This window comes from Diabrotica undecimpunctata, chromosome 4 (genome assembly GCF_040954645.1).
Source record: "Diabrotica undecimpunctata isolate CICGRU chromosome 4, icDiaUnde3, whole genome shotgun sequence".
In the NCBI taxonomy this organism is placed as follows: Eukaryota; Metazoa; Arthropoda; class Insecta; order Coleoptera; family Chrysomelidae; genus Diabrotica; species Diabrotica undecimpunctata.
Genome location: NC_092806.1, coordinates 116,863,091 through 116,890,965, shown reverse-complemented (window position 1 = coordinate 116,890,965; position 27,875 = coordinate 116,863,091). Strand labels below are relative to the sequence as shown.

Below are 27,875 nucleotides of genomic sequence, written 5' to 3'. Positions count from 1 at the left end.
CCATCAAATTAAGTGTATAATGGCTATCTTACCTCTACAATAAATTTCTCCATTGGGTCCATCATTAAGGATGGTAGAATCTAAAGAACGGTTGCAGTCAGCACAGCTGAAACACCTCTTATGCCACTGTCCGTGCTTGCTAATCATTTGTTCAGCAGCATACACAGCATATCCACAACGTCTGCAACCTGGAAGTAATAAACTTATCTTTATAAACGTTAAGGTTGTAAATTTTCGGCTAAGTTTAGGTACCTAACCTTAGATCAAAGTTATGTTGGTTGGGGTGGCTTTAAGATATATCAAAATTAAAATAATTTAAATTATATTGCGTTTCTATTGTGCGATAGGAGACAATTTTTAATCTGACAAATATAATTTTCAGCGGAATAGACTTTTTGACTTTGACTAAATATGATTAGTTAATATAATTTTTTTTTGTGCCCGCCAAACTCTCTCATTGTTCAGATTTGCTTTTAAAACAAGACGTACCAAAATTGATCCGAGAAAAGGTAGCCAACAAAATTTTAAAGCCATCTACTCCAATAGCAGGAGTACCACAGGGCTCAATCTTAACTCCAATTTTATACACAATCTATAACAGTGAGATTTCTCATTGTCTGAACAGGTCAAAAACCGTCTTGCTGTTTGCCGATGACACGGCATTACTCTCCGCATGTACTTTTAGAGGTACAATTGAACAAAATAGTTAACTGGTGCAATAGATGGAGGGTTACCTTAAACCCATCCAAAACCCAAGTCATTATATTCAGGTCCCCCTACTCTATAATAGAGGAAGGGAACCGGATAACTCTCGTAGGTGAAAGGCTAGATCATATTTCTTCTGTGTCCGACTTGGAAGAGTAATTCAGCCACTCTCAATTGGGACACAGATCTCCAACTCACAATATATAGAGTTAGGAAGAGAGCTAATCTCCTGGGTGCTTTATGGGGTAACAAAGCAGGCACCAGTTCCAAAACAATAATTCATAATTACAAAACATTCATAAACTATAAGGCTTGTATCTATGCGTCACTCAACAATAAGCAAACCAAGAAACTGCTAACCACCGAGAGGAAAATACTGCGGAAATGTATGAGAAAACATGCATACTATTCCTCTAGATTAATCCGTCCACTTGCTAATATGTATACAATAGCAAATAGAATCCATTCTCTCAGCAAGAGATATGTAGTAGGAACTAGAAATAGCCTGAACTACATAGCTAAGCTGACCCTCAAAACTTCTTGCCATCGCAGAGGGCACATACTTACCAGAAATACTAAAAAATTCCTTTCCCACTAGCTATAAACTACTACAACCTATTCCCACTTGCAACTATAAAATAAGCTGCAAGCCAAAAACGCTAACGCAACAGCCGTTCTTTTTCTTAGGGTGCCTGTCCGTTCCGAACGTTCGTGATCATTCTGGCTATGATGACTTTGTTGGTTCCTATACGAAATAGCTGTGTTGAGGTCTTTCTATACCATGCTCTCGCGTTAGCAAGCCAGGATATTCTACTTCGTCCTGGGGCACTTTTTCCTTCAATTTTACCTTGCAAAATGCATTGAAGTAGTTCGTATCTGCCTTGATTTCCCATTATATGTCACAATTACTGCAGCTTACGGCCCTTCACGATGTTGAAAAAATCCGCGGTTGTGGTCATCCTCCACAGTACTTCTTCATTGATGACTTTGTCTATCCATGGTATCTTCAGGATCCTTCTTTATAACCATAGCTCAAAAGCCTGGAGTTTCCGCCTTCAATGTTTCTACGTTTCTACTCCGTACAAAAGCACTGAGTACACATAAGATTTAAGGAGCATTATTAGAGCCGTTCCTTTTGTTTATTTGATGACAGATAGGGCACCCTCTCAACCAAACATGACTGACCTTTCCTTCCTCAAAAAAATCCCTACCACCTTCTGCTTCCCCGCTCCGCTAGCAGCATACTGCCATTCACCCCGTTTCTGCTAACATTTACTCCCATCCAAAACTCCCGCTAAATCAGATTTACTTGAGACACTTGAGTCGAACCCACAACAATTAAATTGTTGTGGCTTAATTAAATTAAATTAAATTGGCATCTAAAGTGTCTCTTCATAGTTACACGACTGAGGTGTCATTTTATTGTTGAACAATTAGCACCCAATGATATAGATAGTAACTCAAATATAATATATATATATATATATATATATATATATATATATATAATATATATATATATATATAATATATATATATATATATATATATATATATATATATATATATAATTATTTAATATTGGAGAATGTACGTGAAGAATCTTGTTTAGTATTCGACTAAAATATTGGTTATCTTAAATATGCACTTAGTTTTTATAAAGACTTTTCCCTACGTAAATTCCATGAATAATATATAATTTTGTCTTATTACCTAGTTCTATTCTAGTTTTGTCAATGACTTTTCGATAATTCACCAAATCTTACCTTGACCAGGTGCAGCTTTAGGTCCACTGTTGGGCCTTGGATCGTGAACTGCGGGAGCAGTTCCATCGGAGCATACCAAAGTTGGAGCATGGCCAAAACCGAATCCTTTGGGTCCAAATAGTTTTCCATAACAGGCACGGCAATGGATTTCCTTGTCGGGACCGTCACAAGCGAGAACAGAATCGAGTGGTCGATGACATTCGGCGCAGTTAAAACATTTCTTGTGCCACATCTGAAAATATAACACAAAACCTTTATTGGTAACTAAATATCTTTCCATTTGTCATCGAACAAATTTGATAAAATTCATATCGGCGAAATTAAAACAGCTATACATATCTATAATGTCACTAATCGAGAAAAATACATACCGTTCCTTTAGCCAGCTGTTGCTCGGCGGCGAAAACCATTCCTCCACATCTTGGGCAACCTTGACCAGGAGGAGCCTTAATCGAGGTCGTATCTGGGTTGTAGAAAGGTCGGCTAGCAGAAATTTCTTCTTCGCTGTTTAAGTATAAACGATTATTTTTCGATTGCTTAAAAGGTTTCACGTTAGAATTTTAAAGTAAAAAGTAGATGATTCTCGTTTACGATTAATTTTATTTATTGTAAGTACTATTACATCTAATAATAAGCAAAAAACCGCTACATTAGGATAATGTTACAGTACAGGAATAATTAGGTTTGTTTCATAGAAGTATGGAAAAAAGTTTACGCTAGTCCTCGCAACTACTCAACCGATTCCAATGAAATTTTGTAAAAGTGTATTTTTTGGTGGAACTTAAGTGATGTGATATTTTTTATCTAGATGAATGATATTGTTTTTAATTGTAAATTCAAGATGTTTTATAACACCCCACCTCCAAGAGGTAGAGGTAGTAAAAAGTCTTTAAAAATGGTTCCGTACAATTTTCCAATATTGGGTTTCTAAGAAAGTTTTGTTCAGACTAAAAGTGACATAATAGTGATCAGTGTGATATAAAGTAAGAGAAGAATATAAAATTACAAACCAACTTAACCGTAATTACAAAATATTTTTTAAATTAACGTATAAAGTACTAAACAGGTGTCAATGAGTTTTATAATTTCAAATAGTACCACATTATCCCAATATCTAATGTCAAAATCACAAAGGGTACCCCCCCGTTAAGATAGGCAAAATGTTTTCATTCCCAGATCTCAATTTTTTTCATTTTTAAGTCCTATCTGATTAAAAAATAAGGCTCGGCGCAATTTTAGCCTCCCCCCTCCCTAACCGTACCATAAAAAAACGTAAATTTTTTGTTTTTATAATTCTTCTTCTTTTTAACATGCCATACACCACAGTGCGTAGGCGACTATCTCATTACTGGAATTCTGTTCTTGGCGGCGTGACACAGCTCGCCTGTATTGTGTATTCCTGTCCATTCTTTAATATTCCTTAACCAGGATAATTGTTTGCGGCCGGCTCCTCTCCTACCTTCGATCTTCCCTTGTAGGATTAAGTGTGGTATTTCATATTTTGCTCCTCTCAATATGTGCCCAATCTTGCGTTTTTTAATTAATTCAAAGTTCTCTTTCCACGCCGGCTCTCTTAAGGACGTCATCGTTTCGAACTCTATCCACCCAAGGTATGCGCATCATTCTTCTCAATGGCCACATTTCAAATGCTTCAAGTTTGTTAATAGATGTTTTTTTCAAAGTCCACGTTTCCATGCCATAAAGCAAGATGGACCATATCTAGCACTTGACCATTGTGTGGCGTTTTTATAATATTTTAGGTATTTTGTTTTGTTTATAATATTTTAGGTATGTTGTATGTTTTAGGTTTTTGGTTTTTATTATATTTTAGTTTTTATATTATTATTATTATTACAATAATTTTAAAATTTCAAAAAATTCACACGCATGTCTTTATGGTGCAATGTTTTTTAGGGGTTTTGGAGGATAAAAAATGAAGAAAGTAATAGGATTTTATGTATTATGTCTAGCTGAAAGAACGAGCTTTTATACACAGTTATAATGTACAAATGATAATCGACGGCAAATATTTCAGACATTTCAAGGAATTGCCTCTTGGACAGATTTTTGCTGTACATAGGATCTTCTGCTTTCTGTTTAATAATAATGGCATGTTGTGATAAAGCACAAGAATGTTAGGACATACTGATGTTGCCTATATGAGAAGTCAGGTTCCCTTTATAGAGACGACAAGTTTAAATCTTGAGACTTAAATTGCAGTATAGTATATAATAAACAACATTAATTTGTTGTAAAAAGATAATGAAATATTAGTTTTAGAGAACAATTCAGCTACAGTTTTAAGTGATAAATTATTAAACAATTTAGTGAGTTTATCTGTGAATTATAGAAGATAGGAACATCCTGTAAGGTATTTTGATGAATGGTATTATTGGAAATTAATTATTAATTAATCAATGTCATTGTTATCCACGATGGACTAAATCTACAGGAATATTATCATAGTTGTTAGTAAAAGGAAATTTGTTAATAGGAGAATTCGGGTCAGGATACGCTCTGAGAATCTGTTTTAATAAATTAAGGGATTTTCTTCGGTAAATGGTATGTGTCAGCCTATGTAACAGTAAACATTGTATACCAATTTGCATTGGTATCCGAATCAAGTATAGAAGTGAAGAGTAACGAAATATTTAAATTTTAAGAGGAACAACAGGGTATCAAAACATCTTGTAAGGATGGTCAAGAAACGTCTGTGGGAGGGAAAAATATCTACTAAAATAGACTTAAACAAGATATAAATTGTTCTATATAAAAATATTTAATTAGACAAGTTACTTTGGCATAAAGATGAAGGAAAATAAAATATTGTGTTAATAAAATATGAGTTGATACTTACGTTAGGCCATCAGTTTGTAAGAAACCGGATCCACAAGCGAATCCGTAACCGTGCGGTCCCCATTTCTTGCCGTAACAGGTCTTACAATACACATCTTTATCTGGACCATCGCAGGCATTGATAGAATCTAAGGTCTTGGTACAATCCTTGCACTTGAAACATTTGCGATGCCATTGGCGTCCCTTGGCGAGGACCTCTTCAGCAGCGAACACTACCCCACCGCAACGAGGACAACCTTGACCGGGTTTAGCCTTGATGCTGGTGGTATCGATAAGAGTTGTCTTGGGGGCTTGATCGCTGTATTTGTATAATTTTATTTAGTACGTGTGGGTTTTTCAGGAGATTGTGACATATTTTTTAGTCTTGCAATATTAAGATATACTTTTAACATTAAACAAAAGTTTTTATATAAGATAAATAAATTGAGATAATATTTATGAAAAATATTCCATTCGACATTATACTTAAAATTTTGGTTTTCATTGTATTATGTAATAGCTCTATACAAAATATATTCTGTTGTTATTAAATCTTCTTTTAAATATTTAAAATCTCAAACAATATTTTTAAAGGTCAGCTATGTATCAATAATTTACTATTGTTATAGTTTTAGTATAAATATACAGTGTCTGGATATTTTCGTATTTAAATTTTTTTGATTGATCCTTCCAATTATAACATTGTAATAACCATTTATTATCAATTTCGAATTAGATTGTACACTACCACCTGATAAAAGAAGGTAATTGATATATATTAGTGACCACGACTCATCTGACTATAATTGTTAAAAAATGGCATGTCAGATGAGGTATCGTATTCAGACCATCGACACATCTGTTTTAAAATAACAGGTAATAAGCCTATCAAGAAAACGCATCGTAATACTAGTAAAATTGCCTGGCATATCAAGCAGATCTGGAATATTGTTTAAGCAGGATTAAATGAACGATAAGGCATAAACTGGAGCTAGGCATGGCTGCCAAACAATTTCTAGTAGTTATCATGTCGGCGTTCAAAGACAATTATCTGATCAGGTAAAGGATCAGGTTCAAAAGAATCATGGAAAATGGACTGCGAGAAGATGGAACATACTGCTGATATGTCAGGGCTCCATAAAGTTCTCTCCAAGGATCCTCGGATAAATATACTCTCCTTCCATAGGGGAGTATTCTATGATTACACTTTAGTACGCGAAACCACTCTTTAGGGTGCATTTTTCTGTCTAAAATAAAACTAACACCACAAGACCACTACAGCCGGCCGTAAGAGCATCATTCCCGATCGGAAAAAAGACTTTATCCGAATACAACATAACTCTCACTGATTTAAAACCATGGCAAAATGGTTTTTTACGAAACGAAAAACAAGCAGAATTGGTACATAGTCGTAATAGACTTTTTACTGGACATGCGCCTGTCAAGGGATACCTGCATACTATTGCTATTTTATGGAGACTTTGTAGCAGAGAAGCAGTCAATCATATCTTGCATGACAGCGAGGCATTAAAGTGCAGGCGGTAAACACATTTTGGCGAGTAAAGAACTCTAAGAGGAGTTTTGGACTTCCAAAAACTACCAAAAGCATATGGTACACTATCCACTAGACCTGTACATACTGGTATAGAGATCCAGAATTCTGGAATGAGAGACAGTATCATACATAAATAGTATGTAGACGATTAGAAGTAAATACAGTAGAAAAAAATATGTTATTTATTTATTTATTGTAAACAACAATGAATTTTCATCAAGCAGAGGTCTCATTAATTCTTATATAAAAAAGTTTGTAATTAAAAATACCTCTGAAGGTTACAAAATAGTGTCACGATCTCAAGATAATATTAAAATTGGTTGAATTACAGAAAATTTTCTTTAATTTTTAAAAAATTATTCTTAAAATATGTATATTTATATATTTTTCAAATATTATTTGCCATCCAATACAATTTAAAGAAACACATTACCTACATTTCCACAAAAAATATTTTTCACTTTATCAGAAATTTTGAGAAAATACGTTATAAAAATTTGAGCACATTTAATACAGTTAGAATGAAGGGAATGAAAAATATTTAAAAAGTTATAACTAAATATGATACTACAAAATACTTCACCAAAATCATTGCAACTTGTAACGCAATAGATTGTTACTAAAACCGCTATAGATTTAAACATTGTCCAGTAAACAATCTTAAAATATATCTGGCCTAGAAAATATTAATATAACAGAAAATCTTTGTGTATTTATATAAAATGCTATTAGTTAACCTTTTATAAAAAATGTTCGACCTTTTCAATTAAAAAATAGGTCAAGGTCGTCTTTTAAAGCCAGAAATATATTTATGCGATACATTATCTCTTAATTTTAAATTTAAAAAAAAAAGGTGTTCTCACAATGTCCTTTATTTCCGATAAATAATAATGTATATGTTACAGTCCATCCAATTCGTTTGACCTTCCGTCAAAAGTAAAAAAACTCATGCAAACGGTTCAATTTATAATGTATGCATCAATATTAATTCCGTATTATCGAAAACTGTAAAATACGACAGATTTTAGATTCTCTAAACAGAATTGCGATATCAAAAAAAAAAAAAGCTTTCAAATGATGTAATATAAGATAAAGAATAATCAATAGTCGCTTCAAACAACAGTAACTTTTAAAATGACTCACCAAAGGCTACTGAGCATTTGGACTTGTGGCGAAAGCTACCACAGACGATTTGTGAAGCAAATATCGGTCAGAACCAGACATGCAGAAAAATAATCCTTTAAATAAATCCATATAATAAATTTAGTAATATTAAAAACTTATACGACACTGTACGACTTGTAGGAAAGTTAGGAAAGTATGAAAATAAGACATATAATGAATACAATATAAGATATATATATATATATATATATATATATATATATATATATATATATATATATAAATATATATATATATATATATATATATATATATATAAATATATATATATATATATATATATATATATATATATATGGGACCACTCAACAGAAATTAAACAGCGAATAATAAAAGCAAAAGCTGCATTCGTTAGAATGAGAACCATTTGTGCATTGATCCCTGTGCATTGTCTTCTGCAGTTGATTGTATGCATTACTTAGGCCTGCGTTCGTCACTAAATAAGTAGATAAATTGCTGGCTGTTTTTTTCTGTATAATTTGTTGAAGTATAAATATATTATCAACACAAGATCTGCCAGCACGGAATCCACTCTGGTCTTCAATTTCTTCATACTGATTTTCGATTCGTTCTTTTATCAACTGACTGTACAACCTTCCAATGAGCTAACAACGCTTATCCCCTGTAATTTTTATTTTTATTTTTGTTTCCTTTTTGTAGATAGAGCTTATACGGACCAAGCTTTAATCTTCTGGAATATTTTCTTGTTTGATTAGACATTTATTAAAGATCTCCGCCAAAACTCCGCCGAGTTTTATTAATTCAATGGGGATATTCCACGTCCTGTGGCTCTCATTTTTCATTTCTTTTAAGGTTCGTCTTATCTCGTCCAGGCTGATTGATTGTACTTCGTTTTTATCTATTGGATCTCTTCTAAAGTCTCTGTAATGTATTTCGCAATGTGGTCCTGCTTCCGTCAATATGCATTTGTTATATTCTTCCCACTCTGACATTCTGATGGGTTTTATTCTCCCTATTCCTACTACATAAAAATATAAAAAATCTGACAACTTAATTGCAAAATTCAAAATAAAATAAAAAATATCTTTTGTGACTACGTGTCGGCATTAAAACAGCTACTATCGAGTTAATAGATTGTATGAAAATTCAAAAAACTCAGTTTTCACTCTTTTATCTATAAAACAAATTTTAAGTGTTATCTTTCAACTTTTAATAAAATCATAAAGCCTAGAACTACATAAATATATCAACTTTCATAAATTAAAATAATTTTCTGTAATTTTAAATAATCTGCCTGTATAATTAAGAGAGCATTGCGAAATGCTTTTGTTAGTTCTTACTTTCTATCATTATATTGTGTTTTGGTTTTTTATTTATTGATGTAGGCATTGTTTTCAAAACAAAATATAAAGTAAGGAGATTGTATTATTAAAAACAGCTGTCACATATCAGATATAAAGCTGCTATTTAATACAAGAAAGAAGATACCTAAAGTGATGTACCTTTATTGTAATAAATAGTCGCTTTATATCGAAGTGACTGCTATTGTGAGTGACAGAGGGGTAACATCGACATTCACGTGAAAACGACAAATATAAAAACACGAAGAACAGTGATAATCACTTCTAAAATGTACCTCTGCCATTCAAGATCCAAAGCATCTGACATAAGCCCCAGGAAAAGTCCCCCGGCATGTCCAATTCCTCGAGGCCCGTAGCGCTGAGCATAGCAAGCTGTATTATACAAAATATTTAAAATGTTTAGATTGTGCTGCTATGGGATATTAGATTTTGACATTGTTTACGTAGAAGAAACACAGTTGATAGCTTTATAAAAAAAATTTAATTTTCCAAACTCATGTTTTTTATTTGTGACTTTATTTGTAAGTTTTTGTAGTACAATCATATATATATATATATATATATATATATATATATATTAAATATATATAATTTTATATATATATATATATATATATATATATATATATATATATATATATATATATATATGAAAATTACTAAGTTCTCAGAAATAACCGCTTTGAGAATTTATTATTCGGCGTTTCGAATACGAATTTATTGTTCGTTTGATAATAGCATCCATTTTGGAGCCATTATCAAAAGGTATACAGTTCCGTTCGAGTTCCTTACTCGTAACGTACCAGTATCGTGTTCTGTAGAACTACAAGAACCGTCAAACGGCACTGAGGTCTCAATCTTCCTACTCCTCAGTGTCGGGAGTTCTTCATCCATTTCCAAAATTCTTAGTCGGTGGTGGGATTGTTTGGAACGATCCCACCACCTATCTAGAAACAACGACCAAATTCATCATAAGTAAGTCTTCTCTACCTCCAGACATCAAAAAATCTCTTATACCCAGAAAAAATCATCCCAAATTCCAAGGATATACGGCCTGTCAAAAATCCATAAGCCCAATGTTTGCCTAAGACCCATCGTCAGTACATACAACTGCCCCACTCAGAAATTGGCAAATCATCTCGCTTTATACTTACAACCATTAGCCGAAAACCACTTGTCCGTTTTCAAAAACTCTTTTTAGTAAATTGATTTTCTGAAAAACATTTCTATTTTACCCTCAGATATACTAGTTAGTCTTGATATTGTATCTTTATTCACATTCCTATCGACGAAACTATTTCGATCTTGGAAAGTAAACATTAAATCCCCTAAGACACATTATCTCTTATAACAAACTGCATGTCTAATACATACTTTTCATTCTAAAATCATTTTTATAGTTAAATCAAAGGTGACCTAATGGAATCCATTCTCTCTTATGTAATAGCTGATATCTACATGGAACATTTTGAAACAACAGCCCTTTCCTCATCAAATCTCAATCCCACCTGCTGGTTACGGTACGTTGATGACACCTTTGTCATTTGGCCTCATGGTAAAGATACATTAGATCTCTTCCTCTCCCACCTGAATGGAATACACCCCAGTATTGGGATGTATATTGGTCCCAGATGGAAGTTGAGTCTAAAGCGTGCTTGCCATTCTTTGATGTTCTTATTTAGAAAAACCCACCTTACAGTTTTTGTTTTTCCGTGTATCGAAAACCCACTCATACAAACCGTTATCTCAATGCCCAGTCACATCATCACCCCACCCAACTCAATTCAGTTATCAACACTCTTGCTTCGTAACTAATATCATTTACAGCGTAAATTCAAATCAAATTTATTCACCGTCCTGTTCATAAACAGGTGATTATATTAGGAGAAACCGCAAGTCTACTAAGTGTGAGGATAAATGACCATGGAACATACATCAAAAACTGACTTCGACAGATCAGAGATATGCAGACATACCTGGGACAATGAACATAAAGTACAATGGAAAGATGAACAATAGTCATGAAAGAAACAGACACAAAAAAGAAAAAAATGAAAGAAGCAGCCTTCATCCAAGTCAATGAAACATGTGTGGCAAATTCATCAGCAGAATGAAGCAAGGCTTTGGTTACCAAGACTTAAAGAAAAAGTCACCAACAAGAATATACCAACAATATCAGAATAAGAAACCCAGTACACACATCATTCTCTATCATACTCATTACATATGCAACATACAATACACGTTCATTCAACAGGAATATTCTACACACATACAAACATTAACGGCACATGTATTAACAATCCTGAACAATTAGATAATCAGGGTTTGAATTTTCTATGTGGCAAAACATTTTAGCCAAATGAGGCTGTTGCCTACAACCTCGTAGGCAAAAGTAAATCTACCTCAATTTTGCTGACATATAACCTTGTCAACAATCTTAAAAGTTATATACATAGACATATTCATAGACATATAATACAAGATAGACTGATGGTTGCAATACCAGCCCGTTTCCTTAGTGCGACAGAAAATTGACCCAAAGCGGTCCCTGCATCTCTTTCTAATGGGCCGGTACCACGTGACTTGGTCTCATTGGTCATTAACTTTACGTGGTCGTTAAACCTGCCAAATGAGAAAGAGATGCACTGCCACATGTTGGGGTTTGAAAATAATAATAATAAGATCGCCCCCTAGAGGCGCAGCGTCAGGGGTTGGTTTGTTATAGTCTTTTCATAATGTTATGTCTATTATATAACTTTATTCTTATGTTTATTGTTTCTTCTACATAAACGATTTGTGGTAGGATTGTAAAAATATATTAAAACATAAGTTAGCTAATATACATAAAAACTTTTTTGGAATTTTTGTAATATTAATTAACAATTGGCAAAACAGGCTAATACTTACTTTTTATTTTAAAATAACCCAAGATAACCTTACAAGAAGAAAGTAGTTTTACCTTTTAATATGAATTAATAATACAAATTTATTTTGCATTCGTTTTAAATCATTATGGTTATTTAAATCAATTTTTGCGTTTTAGTTAATCATATTTTAAACCAAGTATTATAAAAGCAGTTACTTATTTAATATTTAATAGCTCTAAATAGTGTTTTTCATTTTTGTCAATATTATTAATAAAATAATAATACAAAAATAAAAGTGAACAGGATACCAATAGATAATTTTATAGAATATGATCCTAAGCATTTGTTGACGGGTACCGCTGAATCAGATAGTCGTGTACATTACATATTTTTATTTATATTGGCTTTGACCTGAAGTACAATTTACAGATTTATATTGTTGTACATTAAAATACTGGCAATACTGCTCTAGCATCAAAATCTAAATAATAAGTGATGATCGCCAATAATAGCCATAACGCCGCGTATAGAGTTATGCCATCCGTCGCCTGTGTATGCTTTATAGAAGCGGTGGTCTCCATCAAACGTCATACGCCGCCTATAGCATTACGCCCTACGTCGCCTCTGTATGCTAACTGATGTACGCAACTTCAGATATCGGACTTCGATGGTGGCAGTTTTAGTTCAGTCCAACATCTGAAGCCGCGTATAGCTCTTACATGCTGCTTTAGACATACAATAAGAGACCGCATAAAGTATTAAATTTATTATAATATACAGCATTTAGACGTAACGCTCTAGGCGGTGTAAGGCCGCGTATAGCTTTATTAAGGATCACCGCCTTAGTGTATAACATAACTGATCAGTCGGATTTTGTTGTCTGATTTTGATGAGCAAATAAAAGTGAAATAGGTTTTTTATAATAACAAAACATTAATTTGGCTTGAACTGGTTACTAATGAAAAAGTCCTATTTTTTACACAGAACTTAAAAGTACCGTCAGGCGAATATTTTTTTAAAATGGCACCAATATTAGAACTATTGGACGTTTTGGGACTTTTTAATAACCTTTTATTAACTATTTTTTTGAGTTTTAATTGTGTAGTTTGTAATGTTTCCTATGACGTTAGCAACATAGCCATTTTTCCAGGGCTGTTTTCTCAATAAACGCGTCCTTAATTTTATTTAAAACAAAGGTTATGTAAGCTCCAGTGAAAGATCTAGATATTTTCAATTTAATAATAATTTAAATTCTTATAGTGTCCCTAACGTCTAGAGTGTGTTGTAATCCGATAGCACCATCGTAAGTTGTTTTTCCATTTCGTTATTATTATTTGTATTTGTAACTGTTTACGGTGAAAAAAAAAATAAATATGCAATGTTTCTCCCTAAACCAAGAGTAATATTATTTCCTTTAAAAAGATTCTAAACCTTTTGTATTTTTTAGGAAAGAAAAGTCTTTTTTTTCAATCCAGCAGGAAGATTCTTGTAAACGGCGTCCAAATTTAAATAGTTTGTAGTTACTCCTTTCTAGTTCCTTTTTTATTCACTTACCTACGACCCAGCTCTCCGTTCCGCTTTGTTTTGCTGATCCTATCTCCAGCCCAGCAATTTCTGTCCCGAGTTTTCAACCCACTATAAATAATACCCTTTGTGGTAGGCAATATAACGCTAAATATTTAATATTAATTTTATTTTTATCATTTTAGTCATTTATCAAAGTATTATTTTCTGAAACATTTTCTCGTAGTTCTTCTTTATTTTTAAGTGGACTAAATTTTGAACAGTTCAAAGCATATTTATTCCCATATGTCATAGTTAACATCTAATAGAGCCTTGTAGAATTTTAACTTTACTTTCGTTAGAATTTTTATATCATACAACCCCTTTTTTATTTCGTTTAACGTATCAAAATATAATATTGATCTATTTTTAATAACATGGTTTAAAATACAATTAATTATCGATAATATGCTATATATTATCCCGCAGTTATTCACCGTATTGCCTTTTTTATTTTTGTAATATACACCTGAAGCACCATTACGGCAAATATATTAGATAATATTAGCTATGTACTACGACACTCTTAAAGCGATTTGGTAAGTTAAGAAAAGCAATAAAAAGTACCTGACGGCAAAACAGTCGCTCTGAAGAGTGCCACCTCCTTGACCATATCCGTAACCTTTAGGTCCAAATCGTTTTCCGTAACACACTAAGACACAACATTTACTTAAAAAACGTAGAGTGCTTAGGTAATTTAGAAAATATTGTAGAAAAATCAATTTTTGTTTACTTTTGTATTGATATAGATCAAAAGATGTTCTAATAAAGACATATTCTCGTATTATAATAAAATAATATAGATAGCCAAGTATCTTCTCGATATTAAAGAATTTTAATTTTACTTTTAACAACATAATCTTAAATCTCAATCAGAAAAGAGACTTAATTAAACTATTCTTAAAAACACAATAAGAAGCTTACATATCAGCCTTATAAGTTGTATTCTTGATTATTGAAATTTGGCTATTATTTTAGTCAAGACTCATGTCTCCGATACAGCTCATGGTAGCCCTGGGCTCCTCTAAAACTTTATTCTATTTTTATCCATTTAAACCAAGTCATCACTATGTGACAATGCTTGTTTTGCAAGTCTTTTATGATGTTATCTAGGGATAATTTGGTGCCACTTTTATTAAGAACATTTATTCCATTCGAATTACTCGGCTTAGCCATCCTTGGCACGTCAGTTTAATGAATAGAAATATATTACAAATACACTGAGCGTTGCAATACAGCGTCGTTCCCCCAGTGCGACAGAAAAAACTGACGCAAAGCAGTCCCTACATCTCTTTCTAATGGGCTGGATTTTTTGACCACTTGACCTGAATAACCAATGGGAAGGTCACGTGGTCGATAGACCTGGCCCATTAGAAAGAGATACAGGAAATGCTTTGCGTCAGTTTTTTCTGTCGCTTTGGAGGAACGATAATATACTGCAGCGATCAGTCCATTTGTGTTATAAGTCTATGATTTAATGTACAATGTACGATGTACAATGTTAGGTTATTGTATCAAATTATCATTTTCTCATCCTTTTTATTTTCATTATGCACCTTTTAGTCCACTCCTTAGAGCTTTATCATCATCATTCTGGCTTTACAATCCAGATTTGGCATTCTCAGCAAAATTCAGCTTGTTTGTATGATTTTTAGAGGTTTAGAGGCATTTTAGCCTTTGACGACACGAGTATTTCTGTCACGTATGTTAAGATGACCTAGTTCAATGTTTTATATATTTAAAGTTTGTATTTTTACTGGTACACTATGACTTTAGTAGTGAGGCCAGCCCATACGTTGCATGCTTATATTCTTCTTTTTATTTCAAAGTCATTATCGTTATGTAATCTATATTTGGTTTGTAGGTTTGTGGAAAAAAAATCTTTTTCTATCAGGATGCTGCATCATGTAATATAAGCATTTTGACAATGGCTAAAATCCATGAATTAAAATTCGAATTGTCGAAGCATCTACCGTATTCACTAAATTTGGTCCCTTACGACTTTCATCTGTGTTATTTTTTAAAAAAATATGCGTGGAAAGCATTTTTCATTAAATGATGAGGTCATAACAACTATGGAAGGCTATTTTGCAGCCCTTCCAGCTTCCCAGTTTAGGGATGAAATTTCTAAGAACATGTGGTTAAATTGTTATTTTTGGCATGTCTTCTTTGATAATGTGTCTAAGTTTGGTATTTGGAGCTCATCATCACAGTCATGAACATCTTGTCCGATGTGTTGTGGTGCATTATTGAACTTCAAAAGCGCAGATAGTTTAAATAATGATACTCTACTGGTCGCGGTCATCTGTTACATGTACTAGCTCAATATACTGTTTGTTGTGAAGCGTAATGCTCAGCGCTGTGGAGATCTGCCTCGTTGACGTTGATCTGTAATCTTCCTTGAACCACCAACTGCTACATTTTGTGATCATATCGATGGATATCACCAGATAACGTTTTTAAGAGTACAAAGTACTAGAGGGACGTTGACTGGATTTAATTTCATCTAGAACCAAGACATTCGTGCGGCGAGCCGTCCATCAAATTCAAAATAGTCGTTTTTATGTCCACATTTTTAAAGCGTGTATAAAAGACCAGAGTTGAAGTCCACAGAGTTCAGTCATTGCTGCCCTTGCTAGTTGCATGGGTCTTCGAATTTCAAGTTCACAACTGCCTGTGTCGTTAACTAGAGCTCCAAGGTATGCCATAGAAGACACTACTTCACACCCCGCAGTAGCTCGTGTTTTAGGATAGTGTTATTGGCGATCAATAACTATGGTTTTAATTTTATTGTAGTTATCTAAGAGTCTAAAGTTAAGACTTTCTACCTCGTGTTTTTTAATAAAGTAGTGATTTCTTCTGAAATAGAGGCTAAAACGTTATATCGTTTATAAAACGCTAGTTAGATGTCTGGATACCGCCTAGGTATTTTAATAAGAAGCTGTTGGTTCCTAATTTCTGTTAGTGGCTTTATTAATTCTATTATTATCATTTTAGTAAGGTTGGATGGAATGCCCAATAGTTATATATTGGTGTAAGAGCCAGGAGCTATGTTTTTCTTGATTTTTAATATATACTTGGTCACTTGGATATGATATGTTCCATTTTGGTATTTTATTAATGGATTTTATTTTGTTGATTGATTTTAACCTTCCAATATTTACTTTTTAGTTCTTATAATAAAAAATGTACTTATTAAACAAAAATTGATCTTAATATATTTCCAGAGATAGATGCAAATGTTACTAAAACACACCTTTACAGTAAATATCCTTGTCAGGACCTTCAGCAACATTGACGGAGTCCAAACCTTTGTTACAGTCAGCACATTTGAAGCAAGTTTTGTGGAAGGCCTTAAATAAAAGTTAACAAAATCTTAAAAAATAAACAAAATCAAAAAACAAAACGGGAGCAAAGTAACATAAAACAGTGTACAGTACAGTTTCAAAACTTTACATGGGACCTGCATGCTTGAAATGTAAAAAACATTTCTATTTTGTACCTCTGCAATATACCATCCCGTCTGGTCCATCACAGTGTGATGTTGAATCTAACCATTTCTCACAATTGTTACATCGGAAGCATATTTTGTGCCAGCCCTATGTAAAATTTATGTTAAAAAAATTTAATTTGTAAATAAATAAATATGTGACTAAATATAGAAAATAGTTGGTTAATTGGTTAGTGTCCAATGTCTTGATTGCTGTCCAAAGTTAAGTGGGAAATTATAAAAGTTTTGGATTTTATTTTAATTATTATCTTCATTTAGTGTTATGAAATCAAAATGAAATTATAATGCGTTTTCTTTCATAGTATTTTTTTAATGTATATAAATCGAGTTAATTAATACTTGAAGGAACGGCTAAAAAACACTATTTCAAGTAGATATTTTTTAAATTGCTTTAAGTAGTATGATAATCTAAATATATACTTCCAGATATTTAATAATTAGTATTACCTATACCTTAATATTCAATGCTTTAATTTTAGTATTAGACATTACCCGACAATATATTCCTACAGTTAAAATGAATAGTAAACATACAGTGTGGAAACCGCTTATGGAATAGAATTGCTTGTGTCCTTATTTTAGAAAATTATAAAAAACGCTGAGACGCGTCAACTTTCAAAATATAAATTTGCTCTTTTTAAACAGATATTTAAATATACTCACTCACTCAAGTTTAGCATAGTGCATATTGTTTATTTTAAATGAAACCTCTGAGTTATCAATACGATTGTCTTACTTAAGCTGCTTTATCTTCTGATTGACTTTCTCTAATACGTCGGTTTGCAATCGGATAGCTACAAATTGAAGTGCTGAAAGGATTTTAAGGCCCTAATGACTTTATCTATGATTACTTTAAAATAAATTGATTGCATTTCCTAGCTTAAATTATGCAAATCCTATGTTAGGTTTCTCCAAACAGGAATGTCCACGACTCATGTAGCCAGAACTGCTAAAAAATAGCATGTGTCAGATGAAGTGTCTTGTTCAGACCATCGACATATTTGTTTTAAAATATAAATTAAGGAGTCTATCAAGTAGAGTGATATAAGAGTAGTCCTAGTAAAACAGACTATGAGCTCTGTGCTCAGGAGCCACGACCTCACCCTAGAAACAAAAATAAGGCTTCTTAAATATTACGTGTACTCAGTGCTTCTGTACGGAGTAGAAAAGTAGACATTGAAGGCGGAAAATCTATCAAAACGTCAGGCTTTTGAGCAATGATTATACAGAAGGATCCTGAAGATACCGTGGACAGACAAAGTAGTTCTACGTAGGATGAACACAACCGAGGATTTGGTTAACATCATGAAGGGCCGTAAGCTGCAGTACTTGGGACATATAATGAAAAACCAAGGCAGGTATGAGCTGCTCCAATGCATTTTTCAAGGTAAAATTAAAGGGAAAAGACCCCCAGGATGAAAAAGAATATTCTGGCTTACTAACCTGATAGCATGGTATAGAAAGACCTTAACACAGCTATTTCGTATAGCAACCAACAAGAAGAAGCAGAAGAAAACAGACTGAGAAGCATAACATGCTGACTTGGAATATTGTTTAGGAATATTACACGAACGATAAGGTATACACTAGATCTAGAAGTATAACCAGAAATAGTTAACAATTAATCGAAAATTTAGGGCAATTATCACAAATCTTCGACTTCATACAATAAGGAACTGATAAGAGTAAAGGTCGTGGCATATTATCGTGCACGTTGCGTTTCCATCACATAGCGTTTCCGAAAAATATATTTTAAATGTTTTTAAATATGAACAACGCACACTGTCTGGATCATAGCGTTTCAGACAATTAACGTTTCCGTTCAGTGTATTCGAAAACAATATGTTACGGATGCCGACGGCTACGTAACGAGTCGTAACCGGTTTGTAAGGATAATGTTAATTAGATGTCCGTCGTTTTCCCCTTGTTATTTATTTAGGTCTTTGTTTGATTTTGATACAGAGTATTTAAAAAAATAATTTTCGAGGCTGTTTTGCCATTTATGCATGTGTTTTTATTGCGTTGTGACAATTAATCACGGAAGCGATAAACAATTAGGAATTTAATAATAATTAATAGGTTTACCAATTATTTTGGAATGAATAGGATTCAGTTTAAATATGTTTTAAATTTAATTTCACCTTCAGTTAAAAAACAAAATACTACATTTAACGAAGCCATACATATCAAACCAAAAAGTATTTTTAAAAAGAAGAGGTATCACTTCGGTACAAAAGTCCTAATTGTTTATCACTTCCGTGATTAATTGTCACAAAGCAATAAAAACACATGCATAAATGACAAAATAGCCTCAAAAATTATTTTTTTAAATACTCTTTATCAAAATCAAACAAATACCTAAATAAACAACAAGCGGAAAATGACGGACATCTAATTCATATTATCCTTACCAACCGGTTACAACTCGTTACGTAGCCGTTGGCATCAGTAAAATATTGTTTTCGAATATACTGAACGGAAACATTAAGTGTCTGAAACACTATGTTCCGGACAGTGTGCGTTGTTCATATTTAAAACCATTTAAATTATATTTTTCGGAAACTAAACGCTATGTGCTGGAAACGCAACGTGCACGATAATATGCCACGACCTTAACAGAGAAGAGTTTCGTCAAAAGGTTAGGGGATTGGGACAATTATCACAAATCCTCGACTTCATACAATAAGGAACTGATAAGAGTAATAGTTCATTAGGATAGTAACAGTAACATTAGGAGGAAATATAACACAATGCAGAAATATCAAGGTTATATAAAGTTCCCGCTAGGTATAATTATACCTTCATTCCATAAAAAATTAGATGAATACACTCAGAAAGGTAAATAATCCTTAAAAGAACTTTTTAAGGTGAACTGTCTTCAATCTGAAATAAAACTAGTAAGTATCACTACCACTTCACCACAACAAAAGGGCTCCTGCAGGGTGGTTCCACATCTCCAACCCTATTCAAAATATACTTAGAGAAAGCCTTGACTACATGGAAAAGAAAATGCGAAGGCATGGGAGTACCGGTACGGAACGAATACCTATATACGTTAAGTTTTGCAGACGATCAAGTAGTGATTGCACAAGACCAAGACGACCTCAGCTACATGATGAAGAAACTACAAGAAGATTATACCAAGGCTGGCCTAGATATTAACCTAGCGAAAACAGAGTACCTATCTACAAGTGAAGAAGACATAGAAGATCTACAGATTGATGACAACGTAACAATCAAAGGAAAGGATAAATTCAAATACCTGGGGTTTATAATCACGAAAAAGGCAACAACAGAGGAAGAAATTACACAAAGATTAGGACAAACAAGAACAGCAATCCGACAACTTAACTCAGTATGGTGGGATAGACACCTAAATATGAAGACAAAAACGCAGATTTATAAAACATTAGTGCGAAGTATTATGACATATGGGGCCGAAAATTGGATCATAAACAAGAAAAACAGCAGTAAGATAATAGCAACAGAGATGGAATGCCTGCGAAGATGCTGCAGAGTAACAAGAATGGATAGGAGAAGTAATGACGAAATAAAGCAAAGAACATCAATAGAAACAGACATACTAACATATATAGAACAAAAAAGACTAAAGTGGTATGGACATGTAAGAAGAGCTAGCGACAGCAGATGGATAAAAAGAATAACCGAATGGAGCCCCATAGGAAGGAGGAAAAGAGGACGACCCCGAAAATCCTGGAGGAACGAAGTAGACGACGCCATGAGTAAGAGAGGACTAAACGATGGAGAATGGAACAACAGAGAGAGATGGAAACGGTTGAGCGAGGGAAGGCAGTGAATACTGTAGAATCCCTAAATATATATAAGTATCACTAGACATATGGCACACTCTAGACTGAAGACCACAACTTATATTTTAATAAAAAACTGGCGTATGGCAAAACAAGAAGTAGATCAGACCAAAACCAAATAGGCAATAGACTCATTTGAGTCATATAAATCGTCGGGTCCGAACGGAATTTATCCAATACTTCTACAAAAGAAAAATAACTTTCTGTGCAAAAATATATGTATGATAATAGAGGCTAGCTAAGGTACATACCAAAAGCATAGAGACTCATAAGAAGAAGGACAATATACATATTATGCGTATAAAGTAGGTATCTCTTCAAATACGATACTGCGTCAACTCGTACAAGAGATAAAGTGCGTTTTCAAAAATAAAAAGATGAAGCTGGGAGCATTTCTCTATATAGATTGAGCATTCGACCTACAACTATACAAATACAAAAGCGATTTACCTATAAGGATTACACGAAACAAGCTTCTGGATCTACATAAGAGAATAAATATACCCACAAATAGTCAAAGATAGTGTAGAAATGTCTTAAAAAAACTCGCAGAATGGCGCTACAAAGCATTGCCACAGTTATATAGGTGCTAGATTGTCATGTAATACAAGCTAATAAAAAATCAGATCAACTTACCTAGAAGAATAAAGGTAAAATAATATAAAATACACTTTACTTAAAATCTTCTACACTTTAACTAAATTAAGATTATGTACAGAAGACCTTCTTATATCCAGGTACAGAGAGGTTAAATAACTTATAGAATATTGGGTACATATTCTAATCTACATCTACCCATTTATTTATTTCTTCACTGATTTACTAATACCGAACCCACATAACTAAAACTATTATTGCCAAAATAATTTCTCATACGGCACAAGAAGATCAACAAAAAAACAACTAAAGAAAATAAGGAAGAGAACCAACGCGGCCTTATTGATCCTAAACCTTTGGAACTGGATCCATATGCAAATAAGAAAAAAAACCAACGCGACCTTATTTATCCTAAAACTATGGAACTGGATCCATTTGCAGGCTAAAACTCCGAACACGAAAAGATACTTTCAAAAAGTAATCAGAAAACCGCCATAAAACTCATTAAGTATCTAAAGAGGACCATCAGTTAATTAAAAAGGTTTAAGTATCTATTGAAGGAAGGTATCGATCCAAAAAAGCTGGACAGTAGTCGCTAAAACTATGCGAAAGCCAGTACTATCGATATCAGGTGGGCTTTTAAAACCTTTGAGATTACAGTTAAACGGCCTATACACCTAACGATTTATCAAACTGCATGCAGTACTGCATCGGTTAAAACTGCCGCAGTAACGATAAATCGTCACGTGCGTAGGCAAATTGGATGCTGCGTAGTACGTAGTAGTCGTGTCGTTCGCAGTACGGAGCTTCCATAAAATATCGTAACAACGATCGTGTTTGAACGCAAGTTGTAACATGTGTGGAGTCTTGACTACGACAGTATTATTGTTGATAGCCAGTTATTGGAACATTAATCATGGACAGTAAACAAAAAAAATTCTGGGAAGAGTTTATTGAAATATATAGACAAAACAGCTGTCTATGGAATGTAAAATCAAAAGAATATGCAAATAAAATAAAGAGAAACTCAAGTTATGATATTTTATTTAAGAAATTTCAGGAACTGTTTCCAGAAGGGACAAAAGATGTAATGAAAAAGAAAATAAATAATATAAGAACATCTTTTAGGCGTGAACTGAAGAAGGTAAGATCCATTAACAACCACTGTTTACCCCATTTTTGTCTTTTTCACTGATGTTTCATCATCTTCATCAATTAATACCGCGGTTATAAGGGCCGCAACTTTTCTTTTTGAAAATCTTGATGACATAATCCTCACTCTTTTAATAACAACACCACAAATACGATAAATGTGAACTACTGTAGTACGATATGTGTTGCATCGTATGTACAGAAAATGACAGTACTGCAAACCTTACGATTTTCTCTACGACCTGCAGTATAAACACGCAGTACAATAAATCATTACGTGTGTAGGGCGTTTTAGAAATGGGGTTAGATGCCAAATGATCCATTTATCTACTAGCAGTACCTATATTCTGGATATTTTAAGTTTTCTCGTTCTAACTTTCAAATTTTTTTCATTAAAAATTAGGCTCTGTTTAGTCTTTACTCGCATTCATGTTCAATGTTTTTTACTAATACTACACTATAAATTAATCATCATCATCATCATTGGTGCTACAACCCTATAAAAGAGCCTTGACCTTCCCAAGTCTATTACGCCAGTCAGTTCTATCCATTGCCAACTGTTGCCAGCCTATTTGTCTACCATCCTCATCTACACCATCCCTCCATCTGAGTTTTGGTCTACCCCTTTTTCTACTTCCCACAGGTTGTGACATAAGGATTCTTCTAGGAGGGTTGTTCTGCTGTGATCTTGCCAGATGTCCTGCCCATCTTAGTCTTCCTATTTTTATAAAGGATACTACGTCTTTACCACCAAATATATGTTTATATCTGTGATATATCTCGTAGTTGTACCTCCTTCTCCAAACATCATTTTCACAGATGCCACCAAATATTCTTCTCAGGATCTTTCGTTCAAATATAAGCAGGAGATTTTCATCTGCCTTGGAAATAGTCCATGCCTCCGACCCATATGTCAAGACTGGTTGTATAAGGGTTTTGTATATGGTTATTTTTGTTTTTTGGATTATGTTTCTGCTTCTCATATGTCTACTCAGTCCAAAATAGCATTTGTTTGCTAGGATTATTCTTCGCTTGATTTCTTCCGTCATGACGTTCTCCTTGGTGATCAGGGAGCCTAAGTATGTGAATTTGTCCACCACTTCAAAGGTAGAATTATCAACCGTCAATTGGTGGCCGATGTTTCTGGCTCTATTTTTGGGTGTTGATGCCATTATCTTAGTTTTATTTTCATTTACTTGCAGGCCCATATTTTTTGAGGCGTGTGACAAGGTGGTATACATTTCTTCTAGCTTGCGTGTTGTGCGGGCAACTAGATCAACATCATCTGCATATGCCAAAATTTGTGATGATTTATTAAAAATGTTTCCTCTGCTGTCTATTTGGGCATCCCTGACCGCCTTTTCCAAAGCTATGTTGAAAAGGAGACACGTCAGCGCATCTCCCTGTCGCAGCCCAACATGCGTTTCAAATGCCTGTGATTGTTCGCCCTGTATTTCGACTTTGCTAACAACTTTACGCATTGTAGCCTTAACCAATCTTATCAGTTTATCAGGGTTGTGGAATTCATCCATGGCTTCATACAATTTATTTCTTAGGACACTATCATAGGCCGATTTAAAATCTACGTAAAGATGGTATGTGTCGATATTAAATTCATTTTTTTTTCCAGTATTTGCCTTAGCACAAAGATCTGGTCTGTTGTTGACCGACCAGGCCTAAAACCACTTTGATATTCGCCAAGAAGCTTCTCTGAATATTCACTCAGGCGACCATATAAAATACTCGAAAATATTTTGTATGCTGTATTAAGGAGGGTTATTCCCCTATAGTTTCTACATTCTAATTCATCGCCCTTTTTGTGTAGCGGGCAAACGATCCCAATACACCACTCTTCTGGGATTTGTTCCTCATTCCAGGCTCTCAGTATGATTTTATATATATGATTAGTCAGAGTAGCACCTCCACATTTCATAAGTTCCGCGGGTATACCATCACTTCCTGGAGATTTATTATTTTTCAGGTGTTTTATTGCATCCCGTACTTCCTGAATTGATGGAGGCTCCAATGGTGTATTGTTGTTTGCTCCTGGGTGTGGTTGATTTGGATCTTCTACTTCGGTAGTAAGCAGTTCTTTATAGTGTTCCACCCACCTTTTCAATACTTCTTCTTTTGTATTGAGTATATGCCTCTCCTTATCCTTACATAGTCCGATCCTTGGTTTAAATTCTTTTCTTGCTCTATTTAGATTTTTATAGAATTTTCTTGTTTGATTTTCCTTTTTTAATGCCTCAATAAATTAAATCTTAAATAATGAAAAAAAGGTTAGTACTTAACACTGAGCTCTTGTACAGTACTATTACATACATTTTATCAGCCTACCCTAAATATATTGTAATGTTAGTTATTATCTCATCTCACAAGTATCACGATTTTAGGTATATCATTTTTATTTGGTTCATATTACAAATCTTCTCAAAGTACTCTATAATATGCTTTTTATTTGCAAGATGAATAAAAATCATAGGACCATTTGGTTTTTTATTCTTAAATTTTTTCGTTAGCTGCTTTATAATAAAAATTGCATGTATTATTGATCGACATAATATATTCACATTTATTGTCGAATATTTTTAATTGACACATATTCTTTAACAAAAAATGAATGAAATCATCAATCGGAATGCGTTAGCATTAACTGTGATTATTCTTCTTTCAACATCTAGGTTGAATTTTGTCGAGTTCTTAAAATTTCAGTTTTTTAAATAATATTACTATTTAATTATCTTTAATATTAATCAATAAATATTGTGGGACCTAACAAACAGTATCAATACTTACTCTTCCACGCGCAAGCATTTGCTCGGCAGCATAGACGAAGCCTCCACATCGGGGACATCCTTCACCGTCAGGAGCTTTAGCGATAGCTCTTGGCAGCAAAGGAGCACGGCTTTTTACAAAGTCGTCCTCGCTGAAAAGACAAGGAGTTAGTAGTACTAATTTTATCAGTAAGCCAAATGCTATTATTAAGAAATTATTTGTAGTGTGTTAATAAGCAATATAAAAAGTAAAACAGCTATGATTAGCCCAAATGTTGAATTAACACTGTACAACAATCAATATTTTTGTTGCTCTCTGAAATAAAAATGAGTGTTCTAAATATGTAAAGTATGTTGATTAAGTACTACTATTTAGAGATGTATAGTTGTATTGAAATGTGTTAAAGTTGAAAAATTTACAAAAATATATAAACTAAAATAATAAAAAAAAACTTTCTTGACATATTGCAGGTACAGTTAGCTTCTGGAACATCTTTAATTAGTTACCAGCAGTATTCAGCAAGAATATTCAGTATATTTTTTCCTAGCTGCAATTTTTTCATTTCTGATATAAGTAAGCAATATTACTGCTACTATTGCTATAGATAAAATAGAATATAATAACAAAACAATAGAATTTTTAAATAATCAAAACATTGAAACGTTACACAAAGATCCAACAGAAAAGTATCAAAAACAAATTAAGCTAGCATTAAAATTCAAAATCAATAGTAAATCGAATAGAACAGAAATACCTCAGTATCATGGGACGTGTGCGAACTCATCACTATATAGCCCCCCATAAAATTATTAGACCCTCGGAGATATAGTAAACTGATCACCGGCATCCTTGGAGATTGGTAAACTCATCACCGCAGATAGGTAAACTCATCACCGGGATTTTTGCCTGGTTTCTAATGCGAAAATTGCCTCTTACCTGTTAAACTATTCGTTTATGTAATAATTTAATAAAATCAGAAATTATTTTAAGCAAGTTGTTTAAAATTTAACTGAGATATTAATATGTCACACGGTGTGGCCTATTAGACGTATCTGCCAATCTAAATGGATTTGAGATCTAAAAATTTAGTTACATAGGATTTCGATAGTGAACTTTAAAATGAAAATATTTGTCAACATTTGCTATTTTTGTTTATATCGGAAGTAGTCCTAACTTCGTTATTTGATTTTCATTGCATTTTTATATTCCTCATTGAATTCTCGAAATAATTTGTTAAGCATATATTCGGTCTAAGTCTTATTGTTTTGGCGTTATTTGACTTAAAAATTTGATCTTAAAAATAATAGACGATTTTGGAGAGGAAGTAAATATAAAATGTCTAAAAAATAGGAAAAGCTAAAAACTTGAGTGTGCTATTAGTGCATTGAAGTCGAAGGAAACTTCGACTTGTACAAAGATCCCACAATTGTGCTTTTAAAAGCAATTTTTTTACATTTTTTGGTTAGTTTTCGCCATTATTTGTAGGAGTCAGATGAGTTGTTCATTTCATTTTATAAACATCATGACAATTAACCTCAATTAGTGTAAGATACAAAATAATTTTTATTCTGTAATTTATACTTATTTTGTTTATTGTAGCACCCTGATGATACAAATAAAGATTTGCGAAAGCTTGGTAGACTAAACAGAGTACTTCTTTGTCCTATCTTCAGCTGCACACCCAAATAGTTATGTTTTGAAGTCTAACTGATCAGCGTTGACTACAAGCATTTATCGCTTTTTCATATATATATATATATATATATATATATATATATATATATATGAGTCCAATTAAGTCGGTACCATATGGAAATTTTTTTTATTTTTAGCTTTATGAAAAAAAATTTATTTGATCTACATAGAACTTCAATCATCAGAATCAGATATTAGTATTCTTCAGTCATTTACGCGGTTCGTTAAACAACATGAATTTTATTAAGACTTTTTTTTAACAAACCGCGTATACAACTAGAAAAATTTAATATCTGATCATTGTATTCTAGGTTTTAGATCCTTCAAAACTTTTTGTGTAACATAAATATTTTATATAACAAAATTCATAAAACTAAAATTAAAAAGGTTTCACATATGGTGCCGACTTAATTGGATACCCTGTATATAATATATATATATATATATATAATATATATATATATATATATATATATATATATATATATATGTATATATATATATATATATG

The 27,875-nt window shown here is 33.0% G+C and overlaps 1 protein-coding gene across 6 annotated transcripts in view; it reads right to left on the bottom strand.

Annotated features, from left to right (window-relative positions):
- Positions 1 to 27,875, bottom strand: part of LOC140439894 (muscle LIM protein 1-like) — a 61,397-nt gene that overhangs the window by 7,712 nt on the left and 25,810 nt on the right. The window contains exons 2-9 of one of the 6 annotated variants that reach the window (XM_072530065.1): positions 25,691 to 25,820; positions 17,058 to 17,154; positions 14,369 to 14,453; positions 9,644 to 9,740; positions 5,329 to 5,625; positions 2,843 to 2,975; positions 2,472 to 2,703; positions 33 to 188 (exon numbers count right to left, since the gene is read on the bottom strand). In XM_072530065.1, the coding sequence (XP_072386166.1) occupies positions 33 to 188; positions 2,472 to 2,703; positions 2,843 to 2,975; positions 5,329 to 5,625; positions 9,644 to 9,740; positions 14,369 to 14,453; positions 17,058 to 17,154; positions 25,691 to 25,722 (1,129 nt within the window). In that variant the 5' untranslated portion in view covers positions 25,723 to 25,820. Of the gene's footprint in view, positions 1 to 32; positions 189 to 2,471; positions 2,704 to 2,842; positions 2,976 to 5,323; positions 5,626 to 9,643; positions 9,741 to 14,368; positions 14,454 to 17,057; positions 17,155 to 17,303; positions 17,401 to 25,690; positions 25,821 to 27,875 lie in introns of those variants that run through there. The other 5 variants (XM_072530063.1, XM_072530064.1, XM_072530066.1 and 2 more) reach the window with 5 other exon arrangements.